This window comes from Myxine glutinosa, chromosome 4, assembly GCF_964187855.1.
Source record: "Myxine glutinosa chromosome 4, kmMyxGlut1.1, whole genome shotgun sequence".
Classification (NCBI taxonomy): Eukaryota; Metazoa; Chordata; class Myxini; order Myxiniformes; family Myxinidae; genus Myxine; species Myxine glutinosa.
In genome coordinates this window covers 74,027,509-74,040,643 of record NC_136264.1, presented here as the reverse complement: position 1 = coordinate 74,040,643, position 13,135 = coordinate 74,027,509, and the positions used below count along the sequence as shown (strand labels likewise).

Below are 13,135 nucleotides of genomic sequence, written 5' to 3'. Positions count from 1 at the left end.
TTTAGCTTTGTTACAAAGATAAGGAAGTGTTGTTTAGGAGGCCTTCACCGGGGTAGCAACCCAGATTATCCTCACCTAGTTGTTTGAGCACCAAATGAACCACATCTTAATCCTTAATGATCCGGAGATGGCAGCCTGAAAAAAGGGGAAGAGGAGGGTGAAAGCATGGATTTGAGAGAGAACATCTCCATGTACACCGTACAGTTCAGTTGCACCAAAGTAGCACCACAAACCCCAATAAACATGGTGAGGGTGGGTGGGGGTGAGGGGGGGGGCATACATGACCATACAATACACATATACACTTGCACACATACACATACACCTACACACACACACATTTGGCCAAGATGTAAGTGAGGAGGTATTCCCAAGCCATAGGATGCTATTACAGCAATTTACTCAGAATTTTTTTTTGATGTCGCACAGCGAAGGTGAGACCTTCCAACTTCCTGTAATTTACTACGTTTGTCTGATGATTGAGTGTGATTTGGGGATCTCCTCCTACTCATCCCTCTCCCACCCTTAATCATTGTTGGAGTCTATCCTGAGGAAAATGAGCAATCATTTAGAATTCCTGTTGGTTTGTTCTCTCCTCTGGTCATGTCAAAGGAAATATTATGAATGAGCATTTAACATTCCAGTAATTGCATGGAAGATGGAATAATTGTGACTAAATCCACATAGTAGAGTAGAGTATGGATTCTAATGAAGTGAGTTGTGAATGGAACCAACAACCCCGCAGCCAACTTACGAGCTGGGTCAGTCATAACAGGAGGTGTGGCTATTGGTGTGGATGGGGAATATCCGGAGAGAGAGAGTTTCCTCTCAGATAAACATATTGGGAGGTAGTAGGGTAGTAGCCTCTTGGTTGGAAAGAACTGACTGTGGAGTTCATTTTAAGCCCTTTGATGTTGGAGTTCCATGTGGTTAAAATGGGTTGGGAGAGTGGGTGGGTTTTTGGTTTGGAAGGACTGCTCCAGGGGAGTTGGAATGGAGATTGGGATGGATGGGCTTGGGAAAGAGTCGGTTAAAATGTGGAGGGGAAAAGATGTGGTAGGAGGAGAGAGGGTGAAAGAAAGAAGGAAGAGCCGGTATTGGCACAGAGAGGTTGGAATGGTTCTTGGTGCCATAACGGTGAAGTAGTTTATATTTATGTTCAGTTCTTGCAATTGGATTTTGCTGGCTAACCTCTTGAATTTGAGACTTGCCTTATCATGGGTGACTTCCAATAAATCCGAAGGGTGAAGTAGATGCAACCTGAGTAATGGTTTGTCAGGATCATACCAGGTTTGTTTCAGCACAGCAATATGGTTTGTTACGGATCTAGGCAAATTGATCTTTTGCGCAAGTGACTTGAGGATTGTTGCCAGAATTAGCAAGAGGAATTCTGAAATCTGTATTTTATAAAAGCAGGCTAGCACAATGTTTCCCTTGTAAGGCACGTCTTGCCAAGATACTGATGGCAAATGTTGACGCATGTTTGTGTGATGTCTTTTGGCATGGCAGCAATGGAGCGGGAAGTGGTACCATGGGTGAGTGATCAGCATGTACCACTGTGTCCTGATTGTGGGAGTTCATTCCGCGTAACAAGTCGTCGCCACCACTGCCGCTTGTGTGGCTCAATCATGTGCAGCCGATGTAGTCGAAGATTGCCTCTTGTGCTCGCTCGTAAGAACCTGCTTTGGGTTTTATCTCCCACATTATTACACATGTTATATTTTATTGCGATGCATCATTCCTTTTATTCAAATATCCCCCTCAACCATCATACTGCACCCATTCCACCCTTTTCTATTTCACATCATTTTTTTCAGGACCCACTCATCTTTTATGTTAATAAAAGTAGGAATGTTTTCAAAGCATGCATTTTGAAATGAGAGAGGTCTTGGTACCTTTCCCCCCACAGTCTTGAGAAACAACGACATAGGCGAGATTTACTAGCAGAAAATTTGATTGGTCGTGATGACGTAAAATGCCGTAATATTTTGTCCAAGTACTGCAAAACGGAGGTTTGAAAGTGCCGAAAGGTGAATTGTGTTCTCGTGTTCAAGTATATAATTTGATTGAAATAAAATGAAGATTTTAAGGATTGTAGAAAAAAAACAAAGACAGTAAGTTTCCTTTTTGGAATTAATTTCAATTTTGTTTGCTTGTCAGACTGGCAGATGGAGTAAAACAATTTTTTATCTTGCTCCTCTCTTCACATGTGCAATTGGGAAGAATCCATAGCAAAAGTACTGCTGAACTGCAGGTTATTTTTTCCGATCCGTGTTCAATCAGAAAATGCTTGTAGACAGACAGCTGGGGTGGATCCCGGGGGGTGCACGTGACCGTGAACCCACCCCCTCCATCCCCAATCCCCACCTCACCCTCCCTCTGCTGCTACCATATTTACTTACACTATTTGCAATGGATGGAGGTAATGTTTTCAACCCTGTCAGTTTGTTTGTGTGCAGGATATCTGAAAAAGTTAATGGATTTTGGATTTAATCTGGTGGAGGGGTTGTGTGTGTGCCAAAGAAGAATTGATTCCATTTTGGTGACTATCCGAATCCAGATATGAGATTTATTTATTTATTTTTAAGTGATTTTTCAAAATTGAGAGATGGGGCCAAAAATAATGTATATCATGATATTTCGAAAAGTTGTTGACGACATGACAACACTTGGTGAATGAGTTGGTTAAGTAACAAGAACAAGTGGATTAGCTTTTGGTTCAGGTCCGAATCTAGATCCGGCCTATCAGTGGGATTCAAATCCAGATCCGGCCTATCAGACTCAAAGTAAGACGTGCTTTCATTTCTACATAATGCATGCCATGATCTACCTCTTTTGACAAAAACGCCAACAAGAACGCAAACGAGCCGCATGCTACAGTTTTAAGTTGTACGCAACCTCGAGAGTCTTTTCCGGCCCTGGAATCTGAGCCGCCCGCGGCACCATCGTGCGACTCCACATCTGGTGCCTCTCCTCCAATGATATTTCTGCCGCTGCTGGCTCCGGCCAATGACTTAGAACCTGCTCGTACAACTACGGACTGAGATGTCTTAAGACTCAAATGAGGCCAACAATGTGTAAAGATCGGATGAATTAACTTCTACTAACGCACATTCATTACGGTGTGCACTTAGATATGAATGTCATCATTGATGACTTTGCAAGGAGAAATCCATGAAGAATGGAGTTTTTGGACATCCTTTAGTAGAGTTAGTCGACTACAAGATCTAACGATGTACAAATAGGAAACTGTCATTTCACTCAGTAGGCCGGCTGGCACAAGCTTACTTAAATACATCACTATGGAGGACAATATCTCTCTTCGTTCAATATAGTCAATTGAAAAATAAAAGACAAATACATTGAGTTGAATAAGGCTTGGTGGTAGATTTTGTGATCTGTGAACATCTTAACCTCAAGTCAACCCCACCTAAAAAATTTCTGGATCCGCCCCTGGACAGACAGCAAAAAATGACGTTTGTTCTCGATCATAAACTGACATTTGTAGACACTCAGATAAACAAAGTGAACCAAATGCTTAATCCCGTGTGTGGGGTTAAAAGATGTACGATATTAGGTCATGCGACTATGTGATGACTTGTGAAAAATTGCTTTCACAGAACATATTCCTGCACCACTGCTGATGTGAAAATGAAAAGCAAAATTGGAAAGAAACAAACTATAAGTATTTTGAACAGGAGTACAAGGAGAACCATGCATAACGAAGGGTTGAATAAAAAATAAAAATGTCAACCATGTTGCTGCAAACAGTGTGGAGACTTCACTTGTCTGTGAATGTGGATATTTAGACAAATTTTGAAATTGCTATTTTGGGATGTGTGAAGTTAACAGGAAGACAGGTTAGCACAGAGAGCTAGTGGTAAATCACACCTGATGATTACTGGTGTAAAAATGCTTCTTATGATCCCTAACCACAAAGCACCAGGAGATGAAAGGGCCAATCCACACATGTCATCGTACTCCATATGCGCTCGAGGAAACACCATGGCATCCATTCACAGCCAGGATTGCTATCACTTCCACAGTTATGTTCGTTTGTGGTATTGTGATTATACCATTGCCACACAGTCATCTCAAGTGCAGGTGTTAAAGGGCTGAGACGACCATGGTTTGTGACAAAGGCGAGGCTGCATACAGAAATATTAGATGATGGCAAATGGAATATACAATGCTGCTCTTCTGCCTCTAAAATACCAATGGATATTATCCCAAACCTACAGAACTTTCCACCTTACTTGATTAATTGATTGCTTTGAGATGATCCTAAGTCAGCAGAGTTGCCAAAACAGGCATACATTTTAAGCAGAAGTTATTTACATGATACAAAAAAACCTTTTTTTTTATCCCACTGTCATCATGCCCTTTCTTCATTATCTTTAAGACTTCATTTTGCTCTGTAATTCCTGTAAAAAAAAAAAATTCTATTCCTATCCAACTTCATGTCTAATCTTTGTTTGAATCTCTCTTTGTAGACAAGCTCAGCAGTTCAGCAAGCCCTACCTTTACGCACGAGAAAACACCTGGACTTGCTGAGTCAGTTAACACCAAGAGCTTTCGAAAAGGCAGTTCTGTTAGTTTAGCAAGTCTTTCTGGTCTGCATGAGGGACCTGAGGAGTTTGGCCTGCGTTGCTGTGGCCATTGTGAAGCTTTGCTGCTTCGGCATGAATGTAAGATGGATCAGCGCAGCCAGGAACCAGTACTCTCACTTCTTTACAGGGTATAATATCGTTCCCTTGTACCACCTTTTTACTTCCAGATTCATATGGGTGCAGTATCTGCCCTGTGAGTGTGACTTGCCCACTTGTGAGTGTGTGACATCATGTTCCACTCTGGCTTTATTTTCTTTTCACTTTCTCCATGGCCGGTATGCTTTCCTTTCGCCCATCCTTCCTCCACTTGCACCAGTGTTGCCTTCGATCTCCCGCTCTGCTGGCGCATCATTCTTTTCTGCTAGTGCCTGATCCTTCTCATTATCCCCTCTTTGCTTCCTTCATCATCCAACTCATGCTCCCCTCTTTTCTGGCGTGTCGTCCTACTCGTGCTTCCCCCTTTGCCAATGGATCATCTTACTCCTCTTTTTGCCGATGTGTCCTCATACTCGTGGTTCCCTCTTTGCCGATATATCATCTTACTCAAGTGACCACTTGCTGGTGCATCCTTTTCTTTCTTTCTTTCCTATTTTCCAGCACATTATCCTTCTCCTTCTCCTCCCCTCTTGACTTAGGCTTCTCCTTCTCCCTGTAACCTTCCTTCTTACTGCTACAGTATCCTCTTTCTTTTCACAGAAACTGCGTGAGAATATGAAGAAAGTGGAACAGTTGGCCCCAGAATATGTTCTTATGGCTGAGTCTCTCAGGTAGGTTAAATGCCCTTTTCTTGTCAGTGACATTTCAGTTTTACTGTGGCCTTGCTTCTTTTGGTGCAAAACAATTAAGAATCCATCAATTTGTGCTCTGCAGAAAATAGTATTGATGCATTTTTTAAAATCTTGCCTTTCACATGGCGATGTCTCAAGGCACTTTGCAGGATAATTTTCTACTATACAAGAGAGCCGTTGGTCTGTGTCGCCATTTTTCTCACAGATTGCTGAACGGATCTTCGTCGAACTTTGAGAAGTTCATCATTGAGTGTTTTAGGCAAAAAAAAAAAAAAAAAAAAAAACTTTTTTGGGATTTAAAAATAAATCGCTCTAAAGTGCCGAAGCCTTTTTGATTAATGGTAGTTATATACAAGTACACATTCGCATAAATAAATACAAAACAATTACCTGACATTTGAACACAAATAATTAATCAAACAAACAATTCCAAAGAGGTCAAATTGGTGGTAAGGCTTCTTCTTCTTCCTGTTCAGCATCATACTTAACTCAGAAACGTGATCAATGATGCATTCACCAGAATATATTCAACGAAAAGGTAAAATGATGATTTGACATTTGTGATGGATTCTGATTTGGATTTAATTGCTTTTCCATTATATTTGTCCTCATTTCAAATATGTTAATGTTTCTTTTTTGCTTGACCAACACCGTTTGCTCGGGGTACAAATTACTCCAGCTATAAACGTTTATATACTTTACTCGGGGTACAAATACAAATACAACTTTGTCTGGGGGGTAACATTGGCTATGTGGCCACTGCCTCATTTGAGGGTGTGGGAGACTGGAAGAGGGGTGTAAATTCTCTATGTAAATGTGTACCATGTAGCGCCACCTGGTGAGGTGGCAGAGGGTATTACAATTTCCTTGTGGCAACACTGAGGTGATGAAGCACTCTTTGCATGGGTAATTTTTTCCTCCTTCCCTTCCCCTCCTCCTCCAAAACAGAGGGACCTGTCAAAGCCACAGCCCTCCCCCCCAACCCCTCCCCCCACCCCCTCTATGTAGTATATCTTTCCACTATGTAGTAGATGTATATGTAGTATATCTTTCCCCACTCTCTCCCCTCCCCCTTCCAATCCCTTCCTCACCCCGCTCTCTCTCTCTCTCCTGCCTCACCTTCCCCCTCTGCTCCTCACCACCACTCCTCCCCGTTTCTGCCTCAGCGACGCCAGGTACTTCTGCTAGTATAAAATAAGAAAATAACATAGAGATTTTAAAAGCAAATAATAAAAAACAAATTGCAGTAGTGGTTGTTTGGCATGCAAAATGATGAGGCTTCCGTAGATTTCTGCAACTGTGATAACAAAAGCAAAATGAAAAGGATACAAAACTAGAAAGCATCTCGATGCAAAGCCTGTCCATGTCTGCCTTGTATTAATAATTAGTCAGTTTCAAAAGAAGAAGTAGGAGAGTAAAGGGCAGGATGGAAGAAAAAGGAGGTGGAAGTAGGAGGGCTTGCTGGAGATATTTGGCCACAGCTTCCCTCTTTGGAAGTCGACGAGGTATCATTGAAAGCCAGAAGGGGATCAATAAAAGGGTGTCTGTGGTAGCCGGCTTCCACAGATGTAGAACTGAACTAACCTTTTGCGCTCTGCAGTAGACATCCAAAGGCCAAGGATAAATCGTGCATGATCCACTATCTCACGATACAGGTGTATGGAGCAGCATGGAGGTCTTCAAAGGTGTTTGTTGACTATTTGTTAGTGCTGGCTGTCATGGCCACGGTACTGTCATGGCATTGGATTGGGTATTGGCATTGCAGCAAGGCCTGAGAGACATCAGTGCAGAGTCAGTAATGTCACCAGACCAATCACTGGGAAGAAAAGAATACGTGACACCAGCTAGTTTGGACGGCTTAGTTTCCCCAATGTGTCCTTCAAGGGATGAGCCACGGTGCACCTTTTTAAACCGATCCCATTCTGTGTAAGGAAAAGTTTTGCTTGCTTCCTGTACATGATGATATTACTTGGCATGATAAGTAGGATCCTCGGTGTTATTTTATTGATATCAATAATACTCTAGTAGCTCATGGTGGTTGAGTATGCACTTTATTGTACAGACCTAAACTCTTCAGGAATCCACTAATTGAAGGTCCAGGAACAATATTTGGTTGGTAACACATTTGCCACTGACGGCGAAATAGCTGAAATGGCCATACCCCTTTTTGGGCCACGCCCCCTTTTTTGCCGTGACTGTATCTACAGAACCGTTGGACCTAGGAGGTTGCCCGACCACTCAAAATTTGCGCAATGGCCACATTATGGGGGGTCAGTAATACATTTTCATATCCAAAAGTCAATGGTTTTTAAGATAATTGCCAAAAACCGATTTCAACATGTTACGAACTACAATTGTATGATACCACCAAGGCCACAACATTATATGACACTTATACCTTTTGCATCATCCTATTTTGGAATTTACTTATTTGGATTTCTACACTTTTCGCCTTTACTACAGCCACAAAACGTGACACATTTAATGTTCCTGTCTCTGCAAGTGCACGTTTTGGTACTCATACATGCTCTTGGGCATTTGCATGGAGGAGGCAGGTCATCGGGCCTGCACGATGTGCACTGATGTGCACTGCACTGACAAGTTCCCTGGCTAAGGAGGCTTTATCGGGCTTCTTCAATTTGATGCCATCTTTACATTCAGTGGTGAGGAACTGGGATGTGCTGGTCAATTCATACTTCAGGAGTTCTAGCATGCTGTACCCTCTTTCTCTAGCATAGTCAATGTACCTAACCGTTTCCGCTGCATCCTTTTTCGCCATCGATTTCTTCGCTGTGAACGGAGTAGAAGTACGTTTCACGAAAACAGTCTTGCGGTTGGTAGGGATTGTATCATGTAGGTGCTTCTCCTTATCCTGAAATCTGGTCTCAACAAACTCTTCATAACTCTTCTCACCAATTTCCAGGCATTCAAGTAATCCGTCGACAACCTCCTGGGGAATGTCAGCTCCAGTAGAGATGTTCTGAAGTCTGATTCCAGCGTCGAACGGATTGTTGATGGATTTTATGTAATCCAGAAGGGCCTTTGCACGAACATGGCCAATCTTCGTAGAACTTGGATTGAACTCATGGTGTAGGCTCAGCTCACTGTCATCTTTGTCTCCCAAGTTGCACCATTCCAGCAGCTGTGCCACATGAAGATCTTTCTCATGCTTTAGGAGATTCCATAAGGCTACTGCTTCTTTCTGTCTGGTCATCCCAATGATACCTCCAGCAACCTTGGCGGGTTTATTGTAACACTTCTCGAGTGCCATGTCAAATCCTACTGCACTGCCTTGTCGGGTAGTGTGGTACATCACCCATCCACCATCTGTAAAGCATCTGTAGATACCCGGGAACTTCCTTTGTAGGTCCAGGCAATCTTCAAGGAACAGCGTACCCCATCTGCTATAGTTTGTCCGGCCAAACCCGAAGAACAAAGGCATGCACCTCCGCACAGCTGAAACGAAAAGATGCCAATCGCCTTGCCGAATAGAGTGTGTAAGATCTCTCAGGATAGGATACAGCTCATCCAGAAACAAGCTCCAGTACCTCACATTCTCATTACAGGCCGTTTCTTTCCATTCGGTGAAATACTTCTTCAAGTCTGCATGTAAGATCTTGCTTTCTTCCCAAATCTCTCTGAACTCTGTATGGTCACTATCTAAAGCCTGCTGCATCTTAGTTTCCATGGTCTCTATTTGCTGGTCTAATTCACAACTAGTACTGTCCTGGTCAGGTTGAAACTTCTCAAACATAAGAACTGTCATCACCTCTGATACAAGACTCATTCCCTCCTTGCCTTTGCAATAGTGACCTCCAGTCATGACACTATTCTCTACAACGAGCTTGCCAAAGGCTTCAGTCTCAATCAAAGCCAGATCAATACCGATACAGCCTAAAAACTTCCCAAGGCAAGCGATGACTGCTTCGTAAACATCGTAAACTGCTTCGTCTGCTGGGCTTGATAACACTGAAGTTTCCTGTACAAAATATTTTTGATTAATTAATGATATGGAACAAATATTGTTTCAGATTGATTTAATGTGCATATAATAAATGCAACTATTATTTAAAAACTTACCATGTTTTAGTCACAGCAAGCAGGGATCGAAAGTAGAATTACTTGCCATCAGAGAACACTTTAACACTTCACCTAAACACCTTCACCTAAGAACAGAGGAGAAAGAGTTAAATTGCCTGTAATCTAGGCCTCTTCGGCCTCTACTTGCTTCTCGGTGCGACGCCATGTTGTTTTATGGGATACCGCTGCCTGCATGCAGGCTCAACGACAAAACATCCATGACCGGAATTTCTAGCCATGTCTAGACTCTAGTCTAGACTCTAGACTAAATTCTAGTCTAGACTCTAGTCTAGACTCTAGTCTAGACTCTAGTCTTGACTCTAGTCTAGACTCTAGTCTAGTCTAGACTCTTCAGGAATCAAGTAATTGAACAATAGGAACAGGAACAGGAACAATTACGAATAATATTGTAGTTCGTAACATGTTGAAATCGGTTTTTGGCAATTATCTTAAAAACCATTGACTTTTGGATATGAAAATGTATTACTGACCCCCCATAATGTGGCCATTGCGCAAATTTTGAGTGGTCGGGCAACCTCCTAGGTCCAACGGTTCTGTAGATACAGTCACGGCAAAAAAGGGGGCGTGGCCCAAAAAGGGGTGTGGCCATTTCAGCTATTTCGCCGTCAGTGGCAAATGTGTTACCAACCAAATATTGTTCCTGGACCTTCAATTAGTGGATTCCTGAAGAGTTTAGGTCTGTACAATAAAGTGCATACTCAACCACCATGAGCTACTCTAGTATAATGACGAAAGGATATTTTAATTTGTTTTTGCTCGTACATTCTTTTCTTCCTGTCACAGTCTTGGAGAACCAACATATAATTTGCAGGATGCAGGAAAAGCGAGAGCAGACATCATGAAACTTTATGAAACGATTGATGTAATTGGGTAAGAATACACGGGGAAAATGGCAGATTGTTGTCACCATTAGCTGAGTTTACATACAGACTTGACATTTAATATGGAATATTTTTTTTGTGGGGGTGAACTTACTTTTCAAGATGACTTCGAACCAAAAGTTCATTGGAATTATGTTGAAATTATTCTAGATTTTGTTAATGTGACCTTTAAAAAACAAAAACCACATTTGAAATTTCGAAGCAAATAAATTGATCCTTGAAAGTGATGTAAACTGATATCGAACTCAATTCACGGACAGTACTGTGTTAAACTTCTGTACGTTTTCCAGAAGTATGTTTATTTTGCACATTAGCCAAAAAAAATTTCAACAAAAACAAAAGCTAAATTATGACTGGGATTACGGACAGTAAAATTACAGTTCAGTACTTCGTGTAACCCCCACGAGCATTCAGGAGAGCACGTACACGTCGAGGCATGCTGTTCACGAGATTTGCCAAGGTTTGGACAGGAATCGCTTGCCATGCAGTGACAATAGTCTGCTGCAATTCACGCACAGAGGTGGGCTGCTGGTCCAAGTTGTCGATTTGACGCGTTAATTCTGCCCACAAGTTCTCTATCGGATTCATATCTGGGGACATGGCAGGCCACTCCATATGCTCTACACCACGGTCAGAAAGAAAGTGTTGGATCATGCGAGCATGATGAGGCCGTGCATTGTCATCTTGGAAGACAAAGTTTCCTCGAAAGGCTGCACGAGCAAATGGAAGCAATGTTTCTTCCAGAATGACCTTGTACTTGAACTGGTTCAGGTTTCCATTCAGAACAACCAGGTCACTTTTTCCCCCTGCATGAAAAGCAGCCCAAACGGTCACCCCACCACCTCCAGCTTGGACTCTTGGCACTATACAATCTTCGTTGTGGGCTTCATGCACTTGTCTGCGCACTCGGACGCGGCCATCTTGACAATAGACCAGAAATCTAGACTCATCACTGAAGGTCACATGATTCCAGTGTCCTGGCTGCCATTGACGGTGCTCTCTGGCCCACTGCAATCGGCGCTGGCTGTGTTGTCTGGTCAGGCGTGGCTTTCTCAGGGAATGCCTGGCACAATAGCCTGCTTGAACCAGTCATTGGTTGACTAGCCTTCTGGATACAGGCACATTTGTCAGTTGCTGCCACTCAGCCCTAAGCCGATTAGCTGACTTGGTACGGCCATTGCCGACTATCCGGTGCAGCTGGCGATCATCTCTCCTTGTGGTTCTGCGTGGACGTCCTGGCCTCGGTATTGGAGGAGGGACACCCCTCTGAGCATTTCGTTTCAGGATCTTTGACACCTGACCTTGAGTGATGCCATACTGCCGAGCAATAGCACACTGTTTCATGCCAGAATTTCGTAAAGCCACCACTCCATGACAAACAGCATTGTCAAGTTGACGGACCATCTCCAGAGGAAGCGGCAATAACTTTTGTAGACGTGCAGCAGTTGTTTTCCACTAATACAGAACGCAACAACCCTTGTATACCTGACTGTGAAGCCAATCATCAAATGCACCTGTCCGTACATTTTGCCACGCCACCTGTGATATAATCCTGTTGTTTACTTCTTGCTGCGACAGACAATCAGTGACATGGTTCTTTCAACAAAGACATCACCGAAGGGTAAAAGAAACTCACCAGATTGATATACTGAGTTCAGAAAGTAAACCCGTCAAGAAAAAAAAAAATTCCATATTAAATGCCAAGTCTGTAGATTTATACGTTATTTGCTGGGGGTGTGCGAATAAAACCTATAATTTTTCTCATATCCAGAAAGAAGATTTTAACCCTGGGAATTAAGCAGGAGAATCCACCATCAACCCGGATGCAGAACCTCCACAAAATGATTCGTCATGCTGTCAACCTTTTCATTCAGGTTTGCTAAATCATTAGTTTGCAGGTGCAAAATTTCACCAAATGTACTAAAAATTTTAATATGAGATATAAGCTCATGGAAGAGCAAGATAACAGAGGATTAGAACTAAAAGGAATGTCCTGACAGTCAGGCCACAGTTTGACAAAGAAAGGCAAGGTGATGAATGAACAGGAAAATAAGAAAGGGAGGAGAGGAGGAAACCGCCTCGTCCTGGAGGCGGGGTTGCTATCTTTATCAAAAACTCTCTTCCTCACTCGCCCTGCACTGCACTCACTCCACCTCACCCCCAGGAATACCTCTGGCTACGGCTTCCCCTTCGCTCCCACCTCTTGTTCATATGTGTGTTGTACCGTCCACCAAACAGTGATGACTCCATCTACATCTCGCTGTCTGATGATATGGACCAACTTCTATCTACTCATCCCAACTCTCTCTTCCTCATATGTGGTGATTTCAACTGTCATCATGCCAGTTGGCTGGGTGTGGGTACCTCTCTCACCAGCCATGGTTCCTCAGCAAAGGACTTCTGCGACTCACTGGGACTGACACAATCTGTCAATTTCCCGACCCGGATCTCAGTCAACGGAACATCTTCTCTTCTGGACTTGGTTATGACTAACTTCCCTGAAAATGTCTGCTGCTCTTCTTCTGCTCCGATCGGATCATCTGATCATGTCCTTGTTAAAGTGGACATCTCTCTGACCATCCTCAGGGAGCCTGCTCAGCGTCGACGAGTCTGGCATTTCACTCAGGCCAACTGGCACGGTCTTCAAGCAGCCATCAATCATCTGGACTGGTCTCCCATCTCTACCACCTCTGACATCAACTCATCCTGGGAATTCTTCCAAAGTAAATTGCTCTCTCTCATGCACAGATTTATC

The 13,135-nt window shown here is 43.0% G+C and overlaps 1 protein-coding gene across 5 annotated transcripts in view; it reads left to right on the top strand.

The window, feature by feature from the left end:
• RBSN (rabenosyn, RAB effector) overlaps positions 1 to 13,135 on the top strand; it is a 78,091-nt gene that overhangs the window by 36,695 nt on the left and 28,261 nt on the right. For 4 of the 5 annotated variants that reach the window (XM_068112601.2, XM_068112600.2, XM_078775958.1 and 1 more), the window contains 5 exons: positions 1,510 to 1,671; positions 4,494 to 4,738; positions 5,307 to 5,377; positions 10,283 to 10,369; positions 12,152 to 12,254. In XM_068112601.2, the coding sequence (XP_067968702.1) occupies positions 1,510 to 1,671; positions 4,494 to 4,738; positions 5,307 to 5,377; positions 10,283 to 10,369; positions 12,152 to 12,254 (668 nt within the window). The remainder of the gene's footprint in view (positions 1 to 1,509; positions 1,672 to 4,493; positions 4,739 to 5,306; positions 5,378 to 10,282; positions 10,370 to 12,151; positions 12,255 to 13,135) is intronic. The other variant, XM_068112602.2, reaches the window with a different exon arrangement.